This window comes from Asparagus officinalis, chromosome 8 (assembly GCF_001876935.1).
Source record: "Asparagus officinalis chromosome 8, Aspof.V1, whole genome shotgun sequence".
NCBI classification, from domain to species: domain Eukaryota; kingdom Viridiplantae; phylum Streptophyta; class Magnoliopsida; order Asparagales; family Asparagaceae; genus Asparagus; species Asparagus officinalis.
The window spans coordinates 96,279,373-96,304,338 of NC_033801.1; the positions used below are offsets into that span (position 1 = coordinate 96,279,373).

At 38.2% G+C, this 24,966-nt stretch overlaps 1 protein-coding gene across 1 annotated transcript in view; it reads right to left on the minus strand.

Annotated features, from left to right (window-relative positions):
- The window catches only part of LOC109819465 (methyl-CpG-binding domain protein 4-like protein), a 24,605-nt gene continuing 2,264 nt past the window's right edge, over nucleotides 2,626-24,966 (minus strand). The window contains exons 2-3 of the mRNA XM_020385206.1: nucleotides 17,586-17,782; nucleotides 2,626-3,004 (exon numbers count right to left, since the gene is read on the minus strand). Of these exons, the coding sequence (XP_020240795.1) occupies nucleotides 2,893-3,004; nucleotides 17,586-17,782 (309 nt within the window). The 3' untranslated portion in view covers nucleotides 2,626-2,892. The remainder of the gene's footprint in view (nucleotides 3,005-17,585; nucleotides 17,783-24,966) is intronic.

The following is a 24,966-nucleotide window of genomic DNA, read 5'->3' on the forward strand; positions in this document are numbered from 1 at the left end:
GCGAACCTCGTATGATAGACAAACCTCGTCGAACGAACGAACATCGTCAAACAGGCGAACCTCGTATGACAGACGAACTTCGTCGATCGAGCGAACCTTATCAAACTACAAGAACGCTAGGGTCAGCCTCGTGCGAATACGTAGCTCGTCTGCATGTTGCGAAGCAGCCTGCGAGGCAACCTTCGTGGCGCCAAACAGCGCCACCTCGCCCCGATGCATCCGTGCGAAGTGCAAAGTGCGCCTAATAAAGCGTCACTTAGCGCCTCAGCCCGATTAGCCCCCGATCCCCGGCCTACGGCCCACGACCCACGACCCACTAGAACTTATGAGGGATTAATTCAAATAAAACACTTCTCGGCTTGCCGTTGGCAAGCCTCGAACAAGGGACCTTTTGAAACACCAAAACATAAACTTTCCACTAGGCTACTAAGCATTTATGAAAAGTACTTGTAGTTAATATATATATAGTTTGAAAACTCATTTTGGAAAGCAGTTTTGACCAAAAAATCCAACACTTTTATCTCGGTCATGTTTTTTTAGCATTTATAGAATTCATGATAAAGAGATAAAAGGTGACCAGTCTCAAAGATCAATTATTATACTTTATCTCAATCTGACCCAATTCCTATAGTTTCCCCCGCTAATTAGAGACAATTGATTTAATTTTGTCTTATCCTCAACATGCCATGTTAAGGGATATCAACTGGATAACCAATTTTTCTAGTTGTCAGCTTTCATAACTTGTCAATCTACACATACATCGATCCGTCATCCTACGTCAATGAGGTACTACCATATGATAACACTTGTCACCCAAGTAAATACCTTGCAGACCAAGTAACTACTTCAATGGCCAAGTACACACCGTAAAAATATCGATAGTCAGGATGGTGACATGTGTAGACGCTGATATGCCCTAGCCAATTAGTATTAATACTCCTACCTAAAGTAAAAACAAAGCTAAGATGTGATAACCTTTGACCTAGGCTTGCCTCTGCTGACCTGGTTAAGTGTTGTCTTCCTGTAAAACCTAGCCTATTTATTTTCTGTTTATGATCTTTTATCAAGGACCTGACTTAAGCATTGGAGGCGCATTGGTGGATAGCCCACCATCGTCAATCTAACACTTTTTCTGTGGTCTTAGGGCAAACCAAGTAGGCTCCACTACGCTCAGAAGAGAAGATCTACTTTTGTCATCAAATCCGATCGAGGGGCCTTCTACGATAGAGTTTAATCTCACAAACTTAATCCTGTTAAAGGATTTCGTCCATCAACAGCTCCAAAATGGCGAACGATTCCACCCACGTAAAGAACAAAATTTGCAATCCCCCGGAAGTTAAAAGTAATTGTAATTGTTAAATCCTGTTAAAGGATTTCGTGCATCGACAGCTCCAAAATGGCGAACGATTCCACCCGCGTAAAGAACAAAATTTGCAATCCCTCGGAAGTTAAAAGTAATTGTAATTGTTAAATAACCCTTAAAATGTTTTGTTATCACTGAGTTTCATCTCAGTTCATGCTAAGCATTGACTCTCTAATTAGCAAGAAGCCACATACTGGAGGTCCAACCATGTAGATTCAAAGGCTTTTGCTTTAATCCCTAAGTCGCACCCCCATTTACCTTAAAACCCATGTAGTTTTTCTCATGCACCGAAAATATAAAGTTTTACTTACCTTTAATCAAAATATAGAATACAAAATGTATAGGTACATATAATAGGGTGCGTATCTGTATATGATAAGAGTATAGCTTGCGTACAATATGGCAAATAGCCAGGCATTGTAGAGTGACCAAACAAATGATATTATTTCATTCATGATTTTGTGATCACAAGGAAGAAAACAAACACCAATAATGAGTAGGAACGGAAATGTCAAAGTTTCAACTTCTCATTAGAGCATTTGGGGTTCCAAAAAGGATATCAACAATCTGTAATTCAACTTGAAATTTTCAGTATGAAAATCCCAGAGTATTATGCAGCTACACCAAACTTTGTGCAACAACTACATGGAACAAGCACGCGCAAAGCATGTACATTCCCAACTAGTATTGCCAAACTCAGGTTGAAGAATATCTCGTCTTACTATAACTCGCGAGACAAATTGGCAAATATAAACAACATAGATTCGGGTTATAATTTCATAAAGAGATGAAAACCCCTATTTTCTATTAGCACTTGCATTGACAAATAAATAAATAGTAATAAAAAAAATTAATTTGTTAATAATTGCATCCTATTAATAGAAAATTCTTCTGTGAAGAGAAGGGGGGGCGACGGAGGGAGGTTGAGCGCAAGCATACTCTTCTTAAATTACCTCATTTTCCCCAAATACAGCATTCGAAAGTAAGAATAATCTGGAAGTTGAAATTGAACTGAAATTGGAAAATGAAACCATAAGAGACCAAATAATAGAAGTAAGAGCTTGTTAACAACAGAGAAAATGAAACTTAAAGAGAGCCGCTACCTCAGCTTCAGTTCCATTTGACTGACACACTCTTTAAAAAATAGCTCCCCAAGTTTTTCCTAACTTCAGTATCAACTAGCAAATCTTAGAAAGTAAGAGAGCTTGTTTAGCAACAAAGAAACAGTGCAAATGGTCAACCTAACAACTTTGGGCACCACATATCAAAATAACCCAGACTTGGGCATCATATTTGAAATTTATCCCAAAAAAAAGAGCATATAAAGTTTGCAAGTATCATCTGATTCAGCTAAAATAACTTACACAAAATATAATCTTTATCTCTAAATAAGCAAAGGTTTTGTTCCTTCAATACCAAATTGCATCGTGATGGATATGAATGTTTAAATACCCGGGGTTTGTCTCTGCAACATCTAACCAGTTTCTACCTCAGATAAGTTTTAACTTATAAATTGTTTATGCAGCTCTTCAGTTACGCATTTTGCAGACAAATTTCCAATAATCGACCAACTTGTGGTCCTCTGGTACAACTTGATCAGGCTTTCCTACACAGAATATCGCGTATGCATCTGCTGCATACCTGCAATAATTAAAGGAAAGAAAACAAGTTATAGCTTTTTCCTTGTCCAGCAAAAATAAGAAGACAGCCTCAAGAACAAATGACTGTGCATAAGCAGCAATTGATGGCGTGGCTGCTGCTCGTCATCCCTCTTGGTATTTTCCGTGGGAAGCTTGGAATTGAGGAGACCGTCAAATTAATTCCACTTGAAAGAGTTACTGGTTCCTGTTATATATTAAAAAAAATTCATTTTTGCATATTATTTTGGTTGCTCGTGTTAATTTTGGTTTTCAGGTATAAGGGATGAGGATTAGTTGAAGTCATGACGTTGAAATTGACGTATCTTAAAGTGCAAGTTTCATCTGCTGCCATGTTTCTAGAACGCTCATGCAGACAATGAGCTTTCTTTTCCCCTCTTTAAAACCATAAAAGAGCATCAGGGTTGTGCCATTTAACTTAAAGTTGGAGTGCAAGATTAAGTTTTCCCATATTTTCAATTGAACTTTGAGATCGATTAGTTGAAATTTCACAAAACCTGCCCAAAATATGGGATGTACGGGACAAACTAAATTTATAAATTATTGAGATTGAGAAGCATGACTTCTAAGCAGTTTTGTTCTGATGGCGCACATTAAGGGGAGATCTCATTAACGAATGCACCACTCACATTGAAGGGGGGTTTTAGCTCAACAGGGAGGAAGCGCGACTCAGTAGTGAGCTCTCGAACGACACCGATCACTAAATATACCTCTGCAGTTTAGATTGGGGACACTGAAGTTTTAAGCCTCTAACCTTTGGCTAAAGTAACTGACAAACAAATTTAACGGCAGATGCTATTCCTTTGTCTGGATTAAGGGATCAAGCTATTTTAGCTAGGCCCTCTGGATCAGGAAGTTCATCTACTGTTGATTGGGCTCGTCATCTGGTGTAGGGGTGTGCATTTGGTCGCTCGGTTCAGTTTGGCCAAAATTAGCCAAACTGAAACCAACTGTCCTTTGTTGTGGAACCGCGCATACCTGCTTCCATTCTGTTCGATGGGTACAGGTCGGTTATATCTGGGGTATCGACTAAATCAGTATCGATGCTTCTTTTCTCTAATGGGTATATTCCTTTATCCATTGCTTCTATGTAATCACATGAATGATTGATTCCTACTGGGTCAAGTTCTTCTTTAATTGATCCTGAAGGAAAGTTGTGACATAAGAGGCTGCTAAGTTGAGTAGGGAACTGGTTGACACTTGCATATAAAGTAAGAACCTGGACAATTTGTTGCCAAATGTTAATATTTGACAATTACCATGCATAGTACACCAGTACATCGCAAAGCTTCACATCATTGTTATAAATAGCGGTAAATAGCCACGCAATAGTGACGCTAATAGCGTTAGCGGTCCCTTCCCGCGACGCTATCGCGCAATAGCGATGACATATTGCAGAATATGTCTGTTTGCAAAAGCGGTCAATAGTGTGTCATAACGGTAAATAGTTAGCGATTGCATTCGAAATTTGCTTTTTGACTGCTATTTAAAAGTGGTTTGAGACATATTTTTTAAAAATTAAACTCAACCCTTGACCATTGCATTCCACCATCTCCTATGATTTTTAACATCCTCCTGCCACCTCTCATAGCCTCTGGTACCTACCTTGATACTTCCTCTCACCTCCTTCATCGTGAGCTCCTCTTAGGGCATTCTTGTCACCGCTAAGCTCTTCTTCTCGAATATGATGACTTTTTAACTTTTCCAGTCATCTTCGATATTACGTGATGGTTACATGTCTATTTCATGTTTAGTATCCTTTAAATCATCCAATATGTACTTTTAGATTTATTAGATTTTTCTTTAATTTTTCTTTTTTTAGTATTTATACATATCTAAATTAGACCGCTATTTGACTTTGCGCTTTTTACCTTTATTTTGCCGCAATAGCCTGAAATAGCCTTAGCGATGCCTCACCGCTACACGACGCTTCACATGATATTTAACTGGAAGTATTTAAATGAAAAGGAATACAAATTTAAAACCATTGAAGTTCCTCTAGCTCTGTGAACCATGCTTCTATGAACATTGATGACTATTGAACACAAGCAACGTTTTCTTATGAACCGGCTTTACCAATAGCAAATCCAAAACCGATCGCTGGTGACGTCAAAGGGGCTGCTCTTACATGGACCTTCTGTCTAAAGTCGAATCCAAAGTAGAAGGGTCGAAGATTATGAGGAAATGATGCGTAGAGGAGAGACAAGAGGAAAGAGGAAGACAAAGGGTGTATTGGAATCTCATAACTCAATTTTGTTGCAACTAATCCGCAGATCGCAATATCATCACATTATGAAACAATACACACGTTTAACAAAATATGAAGTACATGTGACTGAGTCAATCAGTTGGACTTTTGCGTAGTTTGATATGACTATATAAGCACTACCCTTCAAAACCCTATAACAGAATATCCCCCCATACGGTCGTTTTGGACAGTTCAGGTAGAATTATGTTCAGCTCGACCCAAACCGAAGTTTATTTAGAACCGACCCAGATGGCCGTAGTTCGGCCAGTTCGATCAGTTAGCTCAATTTGAGCTGAACTGTGGTCAGCCCCAATCTGATGGATCTGCTCCTAGGGTTGTGTCTGAGGCTGATTTGGGGGGAAAGGGAGGCAATGTTGATATCGAAGATAAGGATTGTGTTGATGCTTGTATGCACAAGGATGGTAAAATTGGGAATAATTCTAGTTCTAAATGGATGGATTTAGTAGAATAGGAGGAAATGGAGCTTGAAGAAGCTGCAAAAGATACACCTAAGGACGAGAAAAATGCAATGATGAATTGGCGCAATTTGTTGAAGGATAATAGCTAGTTCCGGTACGTCTCTTTGACTATGTTTAACTTGTAAATGGGTCTTGTGTGAGTTTGAATGAGGATGAATGGACTGAGGGCGCCCAAAATTGGGAATGTTGTCGGCTTGGCTGCTGGGTTTAAATCCATGGAACATTATGTGAAATTGAACTGGGGGAGATTTAGCAAGCCTAAAATTTTGGTAATCAAGCCCGGTATGCTTGTATTCCAGTTTGATACTGAGACAGAAAGACAAGGTGGGTTAGACAATGGACCTTGGCTCTTTGATGGTAAAACAATGTACTATAGATCTCAATCCAGACAAAATTGAAACCAGTGTGTTTCCTATTTGGATTCAGATACCTAGTCTTAAATTGAATTTATAGACATCTACTGTTTCATCTGAGATTGCCAGTGTTGTTCGAAGCCTAGTTGTACTGATAAGCTTACAGCTACAAGGGATAGATTGTCATATGCCAGGGTACTACCAGTCATGCTACCTGATAGTGTTGAAGTTAAAGGTCCAAAGGAGGAGCTTGTAAGCAACAAACAGTTTATGAACACAAACCTAAATGGTGTTAGGTTTGTAAAAAATTGAGGCATATTGAGGACCAATGTTTCAGGAAGAAGACCAGGTGGGTGCCTAAAAATCCAAGGGTTAAACTGGATAAAAATAAGAAAGGTATGGATGGCAATGTGGAGAATCCAGTTACTCCCGTAGACAAATTTAAGGAAGTGGTGGACAGCTTTTAACCTGTTAAGCCATCAGGAGGGAATAAGTCAGTTGCTGGAGAGAAACATCAAACTCCTGATGTCAGCCCTTCAAAGAGGAAACTACTAAGTGTGAGGTAGTAATGTGCTTCAAGTTCTTCAGGATGTCCATGACGCTAATGTGGATGATGTGCCTCATACTACTGAGGAGCTTAGTGATGGTACTAATCCGGCGCAACTCTAATTGATATGAGTATGCAATATGCTTTCTGGAACATCAGAGACTTTAATTGCCCCAATAAGCACAAGGTTGTGCATAACTTTATTAATGAATATCATAATAAGCTTTGATTTTGGTTGAAACTAGAGGTAAAGAAAATAAAGAAGGGCTAGTTTCTAACCAATTTCCTGGCTGGAAGTAGCTTAATAGTTACTCCCATGCACACACAATGGCAGAAATTGGGCACTATGGGATCCATGAGTCTATCATGTTGATGTTATTAATGAGTGATCAATTTCTACATTGCTCTGTTCAAACAACAAATGTTAACTTCAATATAGTTTTACTGCAATTTATGCTTCAAATTCATTAGATCAGAGACGAGCTACGGGAGAGAATTGCTCAGTTGGGTAGGGCTGTTTGGGTGCCCTGAAATCTCACTGGAGATTTCAATAGTATTTTGAATCAAACTAAAATGTTACATTGAAATCATATAACTGAAAGTGATGATAATGGCCTTAAAGAATTGGGCAATGTGATCTTGTTCACATGGAAGTCCATTGGATGTTGGTGTGTACTCAGACAAACAAGCAACGTATTGGAGAGAGGATATGGTCTAGAATTGATAAAGTTTTTGTTAATCAAGCTTGGTGGATACATAAAATTTCTAAGTTATGTGGATCTTATACCTTCAAATATTTATGATCATTCTGCTGGCATTGTCACAATTCATATTGAGTTAGGTGGAATGGGGAGGAAGCCATTTAGGTTTTTCAAAATGTGAATGAACTATAGTGCTTTTTTGCCTCTGGTGAGGAATGTTTGGAGTAGAAGAGTTCAGAAGTGTAAGATGCACCATGTTATTACTAAACTGATGATGCTAAAGAAGGAACTGGGGAAGTTCAATAAAAAATATTATGCAGATAATGCTAAAATAAGTTGAAATGTGAGAAGTGAACTTGAGGAGGCACAAGTTTTGTTACAACACCATAATTCTAATATTGTTTTGGGTATTAAAGAAGGATTCGTTCGAAAATTATAGTAACTTGCTATGCTGCTGAAACTCTCTTCTATCAAAGATGATCAACATTCCCCTTTCTTCCAGCAGTCCTTAAAGAGAAGATAACAAAGTAATTCTATTATGGCTATAAATTCTGAGGGTTGTAAAATTATTAAGCCTATAGAGGTTTCTGAAATTCTCTCTTATTATGAAAGCTTTTGCTTGGTTCTTCTATGGAAGTTCCTGAGCTTGACTCTAGTGTATGGGGATACGGAAAAGTTCTTGGATTTGGAAATGTTCTTTCTCCTGATATGCCGGGAGCTCTTGTAAAAGAGCTATCCAAAGATGAGGTGACTCATGCAAGTTTTTCTATATCAGATATGAAGGTTCCAGGGCCTAATGGTTTCTCCTCCAGTTTTTCAGAGGATAATGGGATATAGTGGGGGAAGATCTGGTTGGTGCTATTTTAGAGTTCTTTGAAAGTGGAAGGATCTTGGGCCAAATCAATAATACATAACCCTCATACCAAAGGTACAAAATCATTCCCAGGTATGTGATTATAGACCCATTTCTTGTTGCAATTTCAGTTATAAAGTTATATCCAAGTGATTGCTGCAACAATGGAAAGTATTATGTCATGGTTAGTTGATGATGCCCAAGTTGCATTTATTAAAGGGAAAGGGTTTGCAAGTAATGTTCTTCTACCCCATGATTTAGCTAAACATTACTCCAGGAAATCTATATCTCCTAGAGTAAGGTTTAAATTTGACATTAGAAAAGCTTATGAATCAAGTGATTGGAGGTTATTAGCTCCGAGTTTCAGAAGGAATGTTGCTCCCTGCAAAGTTTATAGGTTGGTTTATGACTTGGGCCTCTTTGTGAAGTTTTCTATTATGTTTATTAGGGCTCTCCATGGGTTTTTCTACGGCAAAAGGGGGTTGAGACAGAGACCCAATCTCCCATTATTTGTTTTTTTTGTGCACAAATTATATTTCAAGGTCTTCGAAGAAATTATCAGCGAATGGGATTTTAAAATTTCATCCCATGTGCTCAAAGCTTAAAATCACCCAACTGGTGTTTGTGGATGATTATTTCTTTTTTCAAAAGAAGATAGGAATTTTTATAAGTGCATTCTAGAGATCATTAATCACTTTTCATTAGTATCAGGTTTCTTTGTAAATTAAACAAAAAGGAAATATTTACTTTGGGGGTATGGATGATTGTACTAAGGCTAACAGTCTACACGGTTTGGGCTATATTGAGGCCTCTTTACTTGCAAAGTATTTGAGGTCAGTGTTCCCAATGGCGTGCGTCACATAGAGCTTTTTCTCTCACCAAGTTAAACACTTACATCAGCTCTACATCAGCCAGACTCTAAAATGTTCATGTATATTCTTGGATATTCTAAGATATTCTTTTATATGAGATATTTCTACAGAATTCTCTAGAGGATTAATCTTGGTCATTGGATGTATTATAGAATTCTTTAGAAGAGAAATATAGGCCATGCATATAAAGGAGAGTTTCTCTTATATAAAGAGGCTAAGGGGAAGATCATTTGTATCCAAGAAAGTTTGAGTAATAGAAATCTCAAGTTCCCTCTAACGTTCTCTTGTGTTCTTGAGTGTTTGATTTGGTAGGCGGAACTTAGTCATAACTTAGCCATTCTAGTGAGCCGAGGGTGACTATGTGTCGCACAAGAAGGGTAGCTGATATGTGAGAATAAGACACCCCTGACGGTATCAAAGCGGATTTTGTTCATGGGAAGATGGTCAGTTTGAACATGACCAACGACCAAACGTGGCTAGCGGCAACACAAACGCATTGAAGGCCCCGAGCCAAAAAGGATACACCCGTGATGTGCTGACAATGTTGGAGGCACTGTTGGGAACGTGGAACTCACCTTAGCTGATTCGAGGGATCAGCTCAAAGCTATGGAGGAACGCATCAAAAGATTGAGTTCAGTGTGGATAAGCTGCAGGAAAAGATGCATGTGACCTTAAACTCCACAGTGGACGTGTGCCAATAGCGGACCGCTGCCCTGGAGGCTCGGCATGTGGCCCTAGAGGCTTAGGTGGAGAGTCTCACTAAGGCATTAGAAGAACTTTGTCAAGCCGAGTTCAATCAGTGCAAGGCGGCTATAGCGAATGGGGCAATTGACATGCCAATGTTTAGGACAAACATAGAGGTGCCCAAGCTTAAGCCATACTGGTTGCTCGGAATGCACCAGAGCTAGACAACTACATGTGGAACTTGGAGAGGTATTTCAACGCTATCAGCTACACGGACGATGGGTCCAAGCTAAAGATAGCATCTCTCTACCTTTAAGACGTGGGAGGGATTCAAAACTGAGATCAAGAAGCAGATTTATCCTAAAAATGCCAAGGATGAAGCTCAGGGCAACCTTTGTCGCCTTACACGAAAAGGCATCATTTGGGACTATGTAAATGAGTTCTCAGAGCTATTGTTAGAAATTCCGGACATGAGTGAGAAAAACTCTCTTCTCGTTCATGGATGGCCTTACTGGATAGGCCAAAATGGAGCTGCAAAGGCTAGGCATTCAGACGCTTGCACAAGCGATGGTCGTAGCCGAGTCCCAAATCAAGTTCAAAAATAGAGACTCGTCTAAGCCCAAGGACAAAGACAAGAAGAAGGGCGGTAAACTAGCCAAAAGTGGGTGAGAAAAAGAGAAGCAATCCGCTAAAGATGCCCCCACCTAAGTCACCATTGTCCAAGGGCAAGTTCCTCAATAATTCCAAGTCTAGCGGAGACCGACCGCGAATATTGTGCTATTTCTATGAGGGACACACAAGGCCATGGACTATCCAAAGGGGGCTAATATTGCTACAATGGTCCAACGGGAATAGGAGCAGCAAAAAGAGGAATCTCGACTAAGCTTGTTGCGTTTCTTCAATGTCATTCATGCCAAAATGGATGAGCGACCGATGGGGCCAATGTTTGTGGAGTCAATCATTGCAGGTAAGACCTTTAAAGCCTAGCTCGATATCAATGCTTTCGATATTCTTGTCTCGAATGTTGCAGCGAAGAAGCTAGTACTTGTGGTGTCAAGGTTGGGTGGTAACTCACGAGGTAAAGGTGAGCATAGAAAAGCGCTGTGGCCAAGAAGTCCAAACAACCGTGACGATGGATGATTTTGAGGCAATCATCGGCTTGGAGTTCTTAAACAAGACCAAGATCGTTCTAGTCCCCTATGTCAACACTATGTGTCTATTAGAGGGCAATGCGAGCACGGCTCCGATCAAGCGAGAGAAACATTTCGAGCAAAGTCCTCTCAGCACTACAGATTTCTAAGGACGTTCGAAGACATGAGCTGACTTTCATCGCTACACTTAAGGTGGAGGAAGACTCGCCTACAGAGGATGAGGTCCCACAGGAGATTCAAGTCATCTTGGATGACTTTCAGAACATTATGCCGCCCAAGTTGCTGAGCAAGCTACCACCCAGGAGGGAGATGGGTCACAAGATTAAACTCCAGCCAGGAGCTCGACCGACTGTAGTCGTTTAGTGTATGGCACCACCAGAGTTGGAGGAGCTTCGGTAGTAGCTGAAGTTGTTATTGGATGCAGGTTACATCCGACCATCAAAGGCTCCTTATGGTGCACCGATCTTGTTCTAGAAGATGCACGATGGTTCATTACGGCTATGCATCGACTACAGGGCATTGACTAAGATGAATATGGTCCTTTTTATGCCTTTTAGACTAACCAATGCACCTGTTACTTTTTGCGCAATGATGAACAAGGTCCTAAAGTCCTTTCTAGATCGGTTTGTGGTGGTCTACTTGGACAATATTGTCATACGTAGCTCAACCATAGAGGAACACAAGGAGCATCTAGCCAAGGTGTTCCAAGCTTTAAGAAACAATGGGCTCTACGTCAAGAGGAAGAAGTGCTCTTTCACCTAGGAAGAGGAGACATTTCTTAGGCACATCATCCGAAGAGGCAAGATCAGGATGGATCAAGCTAAAATTCGGGTCAATGATGAGTGGGAGCCACCAAAAAGGGTGCTAGAGCTACGGTCGTTCTTAGGCTTGCTAAACTACTACTGACGGTTCATCAAGGACTATTCAACTTTGGCGGCTCCATTGGCCAACTTGCTGAAGAAGAACCAGAGAGATTATTACCTCAAATGGCAGAAGGCTTTCAAAGTATTGAAGAAGGCTATAACGGAAGAGCTGGTTTTCACACTCCCTAATTTCAGCAAACCATATGAAGTGCACCCCGACGCGAGCGACTTTGCTATCAGCGAAGTGTTGATGTAAGAGAGAAACCTTGTTGCTTATGATAGTCGAAAGCTTAGTGACACCGAGCAGAGGTACACGGTGCAAGAGAAGGAGATGACGGTGGTGGTTCACTTCTTATGAATCTGGAGACACTATTTATTAGGCTCCAAGTTCACTGATCCTCCTCTTTGGATCAAGGCCTTCTTTGCGTTTATACCACCCTTAGCCACGTTTAGTCTTTGGTCATATCCAAACTGACCATCTTCCAATGAACAAAACCCACTCTGATACCATTACATGAATCTTGTTCTCACATATAAGCTACCATTCTCGTGCGGCACTTAATCACTCCCGTCTCACTAGAATGGCTTAGTTCTGCCTACAAAATCAAAGACTCAAGGACAAAAGAGAACTTTAGAGAGAACTTGAGATTTTATTACTCAAACTTGCTTGAATACAGATGAGCTCCCCTTTGGCCTCTTTATATAAGAGAGGCTCTCCTTTCTATGAATGGCCTAGATTTCTTTTCTAGAAAATTTTATAATACATCCAATAGCCAAGCTTAATCCTCTAAAGAATCTTATAGATCTCATTTACAAGAATATCCAAGAAGATCCAAGAATATAAATGAACGTTCTAGAGTCTGGCTGATGTAACCGCTGACTTGGTAAGAGCAAAAAATTACATATGTGACGCTGGCACTTCTTGCAAGGTACATGCAAGATATAGCCTCGTATATTTTTTAACATTTGAATTAGGTCTTTGTACCCGATAACTCTATCCCAAAGAGAAAAAATAAACTCATTAGACATTTTTAGTAGCTTGATTAAGAACCCTATGTAATTCTCGTTTATAATTTGAGTTTGCTTCGATATTACTCTTTATTTGAATTTTGATTTGGAAAATTATGAACTTTGGTACTATGTTGGATGTGTTAGCATTAGGAATTAAGACTTTATTTTGTTATTTGGGAGTAGATATTATTTACCTTGACAAATGTTTTAATGTGAAAATTCATAAACATGTTTTTTTGTGCTTGATTATCTATCTTGAAAATTTATGTGTGCGATGTGCGCCTAGCTTCACTCAGGCAGGCACATCGTGTTGTGTGTTGCACATCTTTGCGCTTCGCACATTGATAACACTATTTGGGGTTACCTCTTTCTAGTGAAGGGCTAGGCAAAACTCTAATCAAACCATTATTGGATAGGATTTCTGCAAAAGTTATATAGTGGTGTAATAAGAAGTTGTCCTTAGTGTCTAGGTTTTTTGTCCAGGTTTTTTGTCCAGGTTTTTTGGACTAGTGGGTTTATGTTACCAAAAACTATCTAGGGTCATTGATGCTACCTATAGGAGTTTGGAGGTAATGATGATAAATCTAAAATATCCTTAGTGTCATCGAATGATTTGTGTAAATCCACGAATTATGGTGGTTTAGGCTTATTTAGTACTGAGAAATTATATTTAGCCTCAATAGGAAATGTTACATCCGATATACATTCAAAAAAATTATTTTGTCAATTAAATGGCTCTATGAAGCTTATCTCAAGCATACTAATATAGGAGACAATTTTTAAAAAATTTTACAAAGACGGTTTTTCAAATTTAACTAGTAAAAATCGACCCACAAAATTTGATTAATTAGCAAAATAGACTATTTTCAGCCACATCAGCACGACTGGTTGATATATGATTGATTGTACAAAAAACAGTTTTTTAAAAAACACGGAACTGTTAGTCTCATGTAATTAACGATGGTTGTTAACTATTGGCATTCATTAATCACATGCATAGATGTCATGTGTGTTTCTATTTTTATAAACCCTAAAGAACCTAACAAAATCAAGAAAAATACAGATCAAAAAATTCTTTCCATTCAACCACATCCAATTGCTCTTGAATCTAAGGCTAACGATGACGGTTGTCACCAAGAGATTATCTGAGTCGAGAGTGACACTTGATGTTGTCTTTGATACGGAGAATTAGGGTTTTGTCTCATTCTCTCAGTACTTTGATCACGGCGATGTTCGTCCCAGCTCTCGCCATCGCCATGCGCATCTAGCTTTCTTGATCTCCCGTCATCTTGTACGAATCAACATATGAGAGAGTTCGGATAGAGAGACCAAACCCTAATTCCTTCACAAATAAAAGTTCTTGATTGTAGATTTTACCAAAAACATCTCAGACCTTGAAGAAGCCCTTTCATATGTCGTTGAAGTTAGACAAAGCAGAGGTAGAGAAGGAGAAGAGGTCGAGGTCGAAGAATAAAGATGAGGATTTTTATGAAGTGAGATTTGAGAACATCGGATTGCTAGCCACATGATTCTAAAACAGTGTGATTATTTCGTAAGTAATACACGGGACCGGCAATCCTGTGTTTTTCAAAACTATATTTTGGAAAATCGACTACTTTTCAGTAAGTGTGTTGGCATGGCTAAAGATTGATCGATTTTGCTAATTAAAAATTTTTGGGTTGGTTTTGCTAATTAAATTTCACAGATGGTCACTTTCAAAAATTTCTCCTACTGATATATAGAGTTTGCAGCCGAAGTATGGATTATTGGCAATGGAAGAGGGCTCTTAAGGTGAGAAATTATGCGCTCTTGCATTGGGGGAATATGGGAACTAGCCTTCAGAATTTCGCAAGTTGTACTGAGTGGGGTATTCTCCAAATCTCTATGTTTATCAGGTTCTTTTTGCTGATGGAGGCTTCTGTAGATGGTTCCCTTTAATCTGGAGCTCCGTAAATTCTTGAAACGCTATGATTGAGTGGTTTGCTATGAGAGCTAGACTCTTAACACAGGACAGATTGCTACAATTTGGAATTGTGAATCAGAATATTTGTATGATATGTAAACTGGTAAACAAAAGTGAACCTGGATTGAGGAATTGACAAGGATGTGCTGAGGTGCTAATTTAGCAGGGTTTGTTGTGATAAATGAAGCTAAATAAAAGAAAAAAAATGATTTGTGCAATCAACCCCAAAACTTGAGATCCAGCTAATTCTAGAGCAACTTAAAAATGGTGCATATCATGGAAGAAGAAGTCTTAGAACAATCGTATAGAGGAAACTACAGCTTAGATAGTTCATATGATTATTTTTGTAAAGGATATTAGCTCAAAGACAATCTAGTAGACATAGGTCTTAATGTCTTATGCATATTTTAGGATTAGGATTGGCTCGGTACCAAACTTGAAAGATTTTAAGTAAAACCGTTCCTCAAAAGATAAACAAAATCAAGCATGAAACTACAGTGCTAAGAAAAATACCCGGAAGAAAATAAGGATAAAGTAATGAAATCTTAGCACCAAACTAGCAATGGATAATTGGCTTTTATGAATTCAATGTACATGATTCAGTTCATCACTGCAGGTCAAGCAGAATCAAATAAAACCATTTTAAGAAAATGAATAAAACTAGAACTAGGCAAAATCAAAATGGTTTCACAATTGAAGGAATGAACTTAGAGAAAAGAAAAAAATGATAAAATAATAAAGCCTACCAACTCATAAAAATAATGATACAATTTAAAGTACTAAATAATATGCATTTGATTAGTAATATCAACGAACTACTGTTAGCGTTTGGAAATATGAAAATAGTACTTCATATGACCGAGTTGTGTGCCAAGGAATCAGTGGACCACTCTATAAGCCTAGATACTCGAGCTTTCAAGGCCTACACCCTGAGGGTAAAAGAATGCAAAGAAATTCACTTAGGGGTCTATATGCAAAAAATAAAACTAGAGAGGAAGTAAGCTCAAAATAATGATACTACAGGGCATCGCATTGTCGATCCGCAATTACCCCTAGATTATTGATAACATGGCATAGAGGCTGGGTTTAGGACAAAAGGGGGAAATGCTATGTTACCTGGGTACTTCTATCTGAGGATGTACTCATACCCGACACGAACCCGTACCCGCACCAAAACCTCCTGGACACTTCTTGAATGTATGTATATGTTTATTTGGGTGTGTGTTCAATTATGTAATACATGTTTTAATTTAAAATAGTCGTCATACACTTCTTGGACATATATCCTACACTTCACATCCACTTCTTGAAAATAGTTGGACAGGGGTCGAGTTCATTTTAGCACATACCCAGTTAAGAAAGAAGGTTTTTAAAGGTCATTTGGATATCTAGTTCAAAAACAAGCTTTTTACAATTTTTAATCTTCATAGACAGAAACATAAAAATTTTACCGGAATTTTAAATCTCAAAACACGTGATGAATACTGATCTCGTGTACTTATTATTTTAATACATATAGATATACATATACATATATAGCCATGTTCCCATACCCCACCTTCCACAAATTTGCCTTAGTCCCATAATCTGTATCCATTGCAGTACCTGTTAGCGCACAACTTAGTAGTAGTTGTGTGAGAGAATTTTGGTAAATGTATCAGATCCCACCAAATCTCATGTTGTTATGATTAATTACACACCAAGTGGAGAATTTTGGTAAATGTATCAATCCCACCAAATCTCAAATTATTATGATCAATTGGACACCAAATTATCCAATTGAGCTCACATCCATCACTGGATCTTTGAAGACTTTGAAGTAAAATATGGCTTGTGTTGTGGAGTGTGAATTGGGGTTTTGACCCAAGATTAATTTCATATCATATGTAAAGATGGGAGCTGCTGATAATTCTTTGCCATAGGAAGTGGGGAGGCATCCCCATTACTGGAAAAAGCCTCTTGGGTAAGATGGATACCTTGTTTTATTTGGTAAATTTGATAAAACCCCCCAAATATAGACTTTCTTGATACAAAAGAGTTATTTTCACAGTAACTCATATGAAAAAATTCTTCTACATCAGAGTACGTCTATTCAAAACATGATAAGTGTTGTGTGGAGGAATGATTACCAGGAACATATATCATGGTCTACTTCAGCATCAAATTTGCCAGAATTATCATTTTTCTCCTGAGAATAAAATTACATTTGAAAATGAAAACAAGAAATAACCTATTGGGATTATTTTACAATATAACTCAAGGAGTCTTTTTAAGAATACGTCAAATCAAAACCCTGTTTAAAGTATGACATGTAATGTTTACAGCCTCGGTCTGTAACATATTATCGCTCCAGATGGATATCTCCAGAGATTACTGGAATTAAGATTAATTATTATGGAAACCATACAAATGGAGTAGGTTCTGATATTATCATACATCTCTTCGATAGAGACCTTGCAGTTATGTGTGGGAGTGTTAATTGTAAAACACCAACATTTAAGAAGTTCATTAATGAAATAGTTAGTTTCGTAATGGAGTTTGACTCATCAGGCTTTTGATCCTTTAGAATTCGAGGTTGATAATAAAAAGTTAGATTTTGACTAAAGGTCCACCCAAGTGTAGACATTTGTCCAAACATATGAAGAACAAAACTCCTTTATAAAATTAATGGTTCATTACTATCATAGATGAGGGAAGTTTCTTAGATGAAGAAGATTTCTTGTAACTTATCCAAAGAGAAAGAAAGGAAAATCAAGTGATGAAAGAACTAAGAAGACCGAAACTAAGTAGTTGTGTTAAGATTAAATAAGGTAAAACATGACTAGACTGATGCACTCACTTGCCAACACCATGGAGCTGAGTCACATGAGTCCAATCATTCTCCAAATACTGACGAGAGAGCTTCATCATACGTTTACTCCTTAGGTCCGACAAACCCAAAGGCTTTATCAATGATGCTAGATCCTCCTGACGAACATTGGTTGCAGCTTCCGCATTAGGGCATAGAGCGAAAATCTCATCTAGAACCCTGTTAACCTGAATACAATAAAAAGGAACCCTCTTTACTATTCTCCTTCCACCATGCAGTTTGTAAGAGAAGTAATAAGAGATGAAAAAATCAAGTGACATATAAAGCTCAATTTTCAATCATAAATTTTAAATGTATTTGTCTAAAAAATTTATATGAACTATACCTGGAATATGATACAATCACAACATTATGTTGAAATCATGAGAAATCCTCGTAATTAGTGGGAGAGATTTAGGTGATTAATTGTAGGGATTGATTAGGAGGATTGTTTACAGCTATGTGATTTATTAGCAGAATAATAGCTCTTAGTTTAGGGGATTTTTTTCCTTTTGTAGGAGATTCTTTTCTTTTTCTGTTTTCCCTATTGTATTATAAATAGAGGATTAGACATGTACAAAATATATGAATTTTTACTGAAAATATAAAAACACATTCTCGTTTCTGTCAACATGGTATCAGAGCTAGGATTTTTCCAATCCTAGCCATCATCAATGGAGACCACCACCATCAATAGCAGAGGATCAATGTCCTCTAAAAGTCCAGATGGTGTAACAGAAGAAGTCTCCACTGTGAAGTTAGGTAGACAAGATACTTCGTCCTTTCAACTCATGGTGGAAAAATTAAATGGAAAAAATTTCCGGGAATGGGTTCAGTCCATCAAACTCGTGATCGACGGCAAGGGAAGACTTGGTTACCTTACAGGCGAAACGAAGAAGTCAGACTCAACCGACGTGTCGCTCTGTAAAAGTGGAAGTCAGAAAACTCGTTGGTGACGGCTTGGCTAGTCAACTCCATGAAGCCTTCCATCGGAAAAACCTATCTATTCCTACCGACAACGAAGGTCGTCTGGGATGCAGTGAGGGAAACATATTCTGATGCTGAAAATTTTTCCCAGATCTTTAAAATCAAGACCCGATTATGGCAGATGAAACAAGGAGAAAGGGAGGTCACGGATTACTATATGGAAATGACCTCCCTCTGGCAGGAGCTCGACCTGAGTGTTGAAGAAGAATGGGAATGTTCTGGAGATAGTGTAAGACACAAAAGAAGACTCGAAAATGAACGGGTCTATGAATTCCTTGCTGGGCTCAACCGCGAATTAGACGACGTTAGAAGCAGGATTCTCGGTCGACGTCCTCTGCCAACAACTCGTGAATTCTTTCTTTGCACAAGTGAGGCAAGAAGAAAACAGGAAGAAGGTGATGATGCAAGAGAAAGGGTCTACTGGGCCTGAAAGGTCCGCATTAACAACCCATAGAGGACACAGTGGTTCAGTTTTCTATCAGCCTGTTGGGCTCGAAAAAACTACCCTAAACACCCGTGAAGGACAGGCTGCCGGCTGGGTCAGGCCCAAACCAGCCCAGAAGACGTCCATGGTGTGATCACTGTCGGAAGCCCGGACATACCAATTAAACTTGTTGGGAGATATATGGTAAACCGGCTGATTAGAGGCCAAAATTTAACACTAGAAACCGAGGTGGCTACCAGGTTACTGCTGATAATCAGGCAGAGAGAAAGCAGGAGGGACAAGGCAACAATTCCATCTCAAGTGGAGCATTTAATTCTAAACAATTGGAACAACTCTACAAAATTTTCTCTAGTCTTCAACCTGCCGACCAGTCTTCTTCAAATGCTTCTTCCGATTCATTAGCACACAGAGGTAATTTTTTGAGAGCTCTAATTACCACTACTCGAAGAAAAAATCCTTGGATTATTGACTCTGGTGCTTCCGATCACATGACAGATTTGTACCTTCTTTTTTCTTCCTATACATCATGTGTTGGGAATCTTAAAAGTTAAAATTACAGATGGTTCACTTTCACCAGTTGCAAGAAAAGGGAACATTCGAATTTTTGAGTCTATAACACTTGAATCTGTCATTCATGTCCCAAATTTGTCATGCAATCTATTGTCCATTAGTCAGTTGACAAGAAATTCTAATTGCTTTGCTAAATTTTTCTCATCACATTGTGTATTTCAGGACCTATTATCGGAGAAGACGATTGGCAATGCTAAGGAATGTAAGGGACTCTACTATTCTGAGGAGGTCAATATGAGTAAGCAGTGTCAAATTGCAACTTGTGATTCTGCATCTAGTTCAAAAAATAATGAAATAATGTTATGGCATTTTAGAATGGGTCATCCTAATTTTCAATATTTGAGACAATTGTTTCCTTCCATGTTTCTAATAAAAGTCATTTAAATTTCCAATGTGAAATTTGTGAACTCGCAAAACATCAACGTACTGCATTCCAAAAATCCGGATACAAGCCATCTAAACCATTCAGTATGATTCATAGCGATTTTTGGGGTCTGTATCGAACTTTTAATTGTACTCACACGAGATGGTTTGTCACCTTTATTGATGACCATTCCCGAGTCAGCTGGGTTTACTTGCTAAAAGAAAAATCCAATGTTCGTTCTGTTTTTATCAATTTTCACTTAATGATGAAAACACAATTCCAAACACAAATTCAAATTTTTCGTACCGACAATGGCAAAGAATATTTCAATAATATTTTGGGTGATTTTCTTCAAGAATATGGAATAATACATCAAAGTTCATGTTTTGTTACTCCCCAGCAAAACGGAGTTGCTGAACGTAAAAATCGACATCTCCTCGAAGTAGCTCGCGCTTTAATGTTTACTACAAACATACCCAAAATGTTCTGGGGAGATGCCATCTTAACATCCACTTATCTTATTAATAGAATGCCAAGCCATGTTCTTTCTTTCGATACTCCTCTCCAAAGATTCCAAAAATTCTTCCATATGTCTCGCCTCAGCTCTAATCTATCTCTTAGAGTGTTCGGATGTATTGCCTTTGTTCATATTCATCATTGAGGCAAATTAGATCCTAGAGCTCTCAAATGTGTTTTTATAGAATATTCTCCTACTCAAAAAGGCTACAAGTGCTATGACCCATCAACAAAGTATTTGTTAGCCTCGATGTTACCTTCTTTGAAAACACTCCTTATTTCCAAAAATCCTCTCTTCAGTGGGAGAATTTGAGAGAAGATCGTTTTTTGGATTTTGACTTAAATTTTGACCTCTTCCCTGCCACTACCGAACCTGTTTCTCCCGACACTGCCAAAAATATCTCCAAGTCCATCACATCATCTCATCCTAATATGCTATTTACGGAAGGAACCTTGAATTCAGGAAGAGATGCAGGAAAACAAAGTGACAATAAGATTATTGTTTATTCAAGGCCAAAATCAAAATACAAGGAGAACCTCATACTCGAGGCACCAAAAGAATCGGATCTGATGATAGCTCCAAGTAATCATGAGTCTCCATCTGAGTTATCTGATCTTAATTTACCCATTGCTCTTAAAAACCAAACCCGGTCATGTACTCTTCATCCTATCTCTAAGTTTATGTCTTACAATGCTTTGACTACCAAGTTCCATACTTTTACCTTTAACCTTGATAGTACAGAAGTTCCAAAGAATATTCAGGAGGCCTTGGAGGTTCCCAAATGGAGAAAAGCAGTAATGGAGGAAATACAGGCCTTGGAAAAAAATAAAACATAGGAGGTGATGGATTTACCTAGAGGGAAGAAACTTGTTGGCTGCAAATGGGTCTTTACTATAAAGTACAAGGTTGATGGGATAATAGAACGGCACAAATCTCGTCTAGTTGCAAAAGGTTTTTCACAAACCTATGGTGTTGACTACACAGAAACATTCGCTCATGTAGCAAAGTTGAATATAGTTCGAGTTCTTCTGTCATTGGCAGTGAATTTGGACTGGCCCCTTCAACAAATTGACATTAAGAACGCATTCTTGAATGGTGAGCTAGAAGAAGAAATCTACATGACAATACCACCAGGTTTCAACAAAAAGGGCGAAGAAAACAGGGTATGTAAACTTAAGAAGTCATTAAATGGTCTCAAGCAATCACCAAGAGCATGGTTCGATAGATTTGCTAAGGTGGTAAAAGGGCAAGGATACCAACAAGGACAATCAGATCACACTATGTTCTTTCAACAGGCAAAACATGGAACGAAGACAATCCTGATTGTGTACGTTGATGATATAATCCTACCAGGAGACAATATAATAGAGATGGAGAGATTAAAGAAGATTCTAGCCACTGAATTCAAAGTTAAAGACTTGGGACAAATGCGGTATTTCTTGGGAATGGAGGTCGCCAGATCAAAAAAAGGTCTTAGTATCTCTCAGAGAAAATACGTTCTCGATCTCTTAACTGAGACCGGCATGCTTGGATGTAAGCCAAGTGATACACCAATTGAAGTCGTGAAAAGAACAGAAGACATTGGGGAACTAGTTGAAAAGGACAGGTATCAAAGACTAGTTGGCAAGTTGATCTACTTATCGCACACAAGACCTGATATTGCCTTTGCCGTCAGTGTAGTAAGTCAACACATGCACTCACCAAGGGAAACTCATCTAGAAGCAGTATACAAGATTCTCATATATCTTAAGGGTTCACCAGGTAAAGGAATATTCTTCAAGAAGAGTGGAAGTAGAGAAATAGAAATCTTTACAGATGCTGACTGGGCAGGTTCAACGGAAGATAGAAGGTCAACCACCGGGTATTGCACATTTGTATGTGGAAACTTGGTAACCTGGAGGAGTAAAAAAGCAAAATGTGGTGGCTAGAAGCAGTGCCGAAGTTGAATTTAGAGCAGTCGCACAAGGGATGTGTGAAGGTCTATAGTTGAAGAAACTCTTGGAAGAACTACATGTCACTGTAAAATTTCCAATCAAACTTTACTGTGACAACAAAGCAGCCATCAATATTTCTCTAAACCCAGTTCAACATGACAGGACAAAGCATGTAGAAGTGGACAGACATTTCATCAAGGACAAAGTTGAAGATGGGATCATTTGTATGAACTGTGTTCCTACAAAAGAACAAGCTGCAAATATCTTCACCAAAGGACTTCCTCGGCAAACCGTTGAAGATCTTATTTACAAGTTGGATATAATCAATATCTATAATCCAACTTGAGGGGGAGTGTTAAAATCATGAGAAATCCTCGTAATTAGTGGGAGAGATTTAGGTGATTAATTGTAGGGATTGATTAGGAAGAAAATCATGAGAAATCCTCGTAATTAGTGGGAGAGATTTAGGTGATTAATTGTAGGGATTGATTAGGAAGATTGTTTACAGCCTGTGATTTATTAGCAAGGAGAGATTTAGGTGATTAATTGTAGGGATTGATTAGGAAGATTGTTTACAGCCTGTGATTTATTAGCAAAATAATAGTTCTAACTTTAGGGGATTTTTTCCTTTTTTAATAGATTCTTTTCTTTTTCTGTTTTCCCTATTGTATTATAAATAGAGGATTAGAGATGTACAAAATATATGACTTTTTAGTGAAAATATAAAAACACATTCTCGTTTCTGTCAACACATTATTTAAAAGAACTTAGTGAAAGAAGGTTCTTTTATTTAAAACCAATAATTCTTGTAATCAAGTTTTTCCATTCAAAATAGGAAAAGTAAAATATAAGGGACAAATCACTTCTTTCAACAAAAGCTCAAAGCTTATAGCATGTAATACCACAATCTGAAATACATTTTTCTAGTGTATCTAGCTCAGAACTAGAGAAAAAAATCTACATGTTTTGCTGTCCTCTATTATCTCTGAATACAACAGTACTCTTCATTGTTATAATTTTTTTTTTCAACTACAGCTGCTTTCGGTAAAATTAAGTAGCTTATAGTTAAATTGTTAGGTGAGTATCTTCTGTAGTCATCTTTTCTTTAAGCAGGCACCATCGGAACAGGGAAGCTACCACCGAAATTGAAGCAAGTAGTATGAATTCCAAAGCCCTACGAGGGAAAAGGATTTGTGTCAAAGATCCACATGCTCACACTAAGAGAGTTCGAGAAATTAAAAAATATTTAGTAAACCTCAGGATAAGCAAAGTAAAGGTGTTGCTTCCACCTTGGGTAACACATCAGCCACTCCAATGGAGAGAAAAGACAGTAATTAGAACCCTCTTGAGTGAAGAAGAAGAGAACAAAAACATGCTGGCCCATGACCCTCAATAGAGAAATACAGAAAATTGGAGCTCTAGAGGTATTGCCTACGGAACGACTTATATATTGGTGCTTTGACAAGGTGTTTTATCTAATTATAACTGCAACAAACTTGGTGATGTATTCTCCTTGACGCTATATATTCAAGTCTAGGAGAATTTTGATACTTTTGTTCTGACTTATAAACTTTGCTCAGCTCCTATCTTCTTTATAGGTGCATAGACTAGGAACTTTGAACTGGCTTATGGAGTTTGACACGGGGTTTAGAAGACTACAAGCCAAAAATCTATTTGATGTTGAATAAAGCCTTCTAAGAGAGAGTAATGATAGAAGGATATATTGGTGAAGAAATGCTAGTATAATGATGATGGCTTAAAGCAGAACTGTCTGAATGTCTTGGAAGGTGCTTTATTGAAGTCGAAATTCTTCTCCTCACAATGGAATAAGAGTTTGGAGTAAGATTCTACTTCATGGATGATACAGATACTTGCCAACGTTTATCAACCTTCAATAACCCTTTGAGATGATGCTAAGGTATGAGTGGGCCATGTTTGCAAGGAGACTCCATGAAGCATAATAGGTACCATTTTCTTATTCATGCAAAGATTATATGAGAGATGCATCCCTCTAAGGTATGAGTGGGCCATGTTTGCAAGGAGACATCATGAAGCATAATAAGTACCGTTTTCTTATCCATGAAGGTAGAGGGCTTACTTACTATGAGGGCAGAGTTAACTTTGGAGGGACAAAATATACAAGTTACAAAGGTGAAATTCTGAATCTGAAGAAGCTTATGTTTACATGATAATATAAACATAGACCATAAACCTTTGTGCATAGTGCATACATAATAATAGGACTTATGTCTAGATTTATGTGATGTGACACTTTCACCTATGTCCATGTGTCACCAAATCATGCTTTTGTGGCAGCTTTGTTATTTTATACGTATAATTGACTAAATTAGAATTTGAGGACACATGCTAAGTTTTCCATTAACATCTGGTATTTGCCTGTCAAAATCATGTATTGTGACCATTTTGATGATTATCATACTAATCCATCCAAGTTAGCCCACTTCACCATTCAGAAAAAAAAAGATACAAAAAGGGTTAGGTGCGGATCGACCCCCTTAGTATCGCCCATTTGCAGATAGACCCCATGTTCTGAT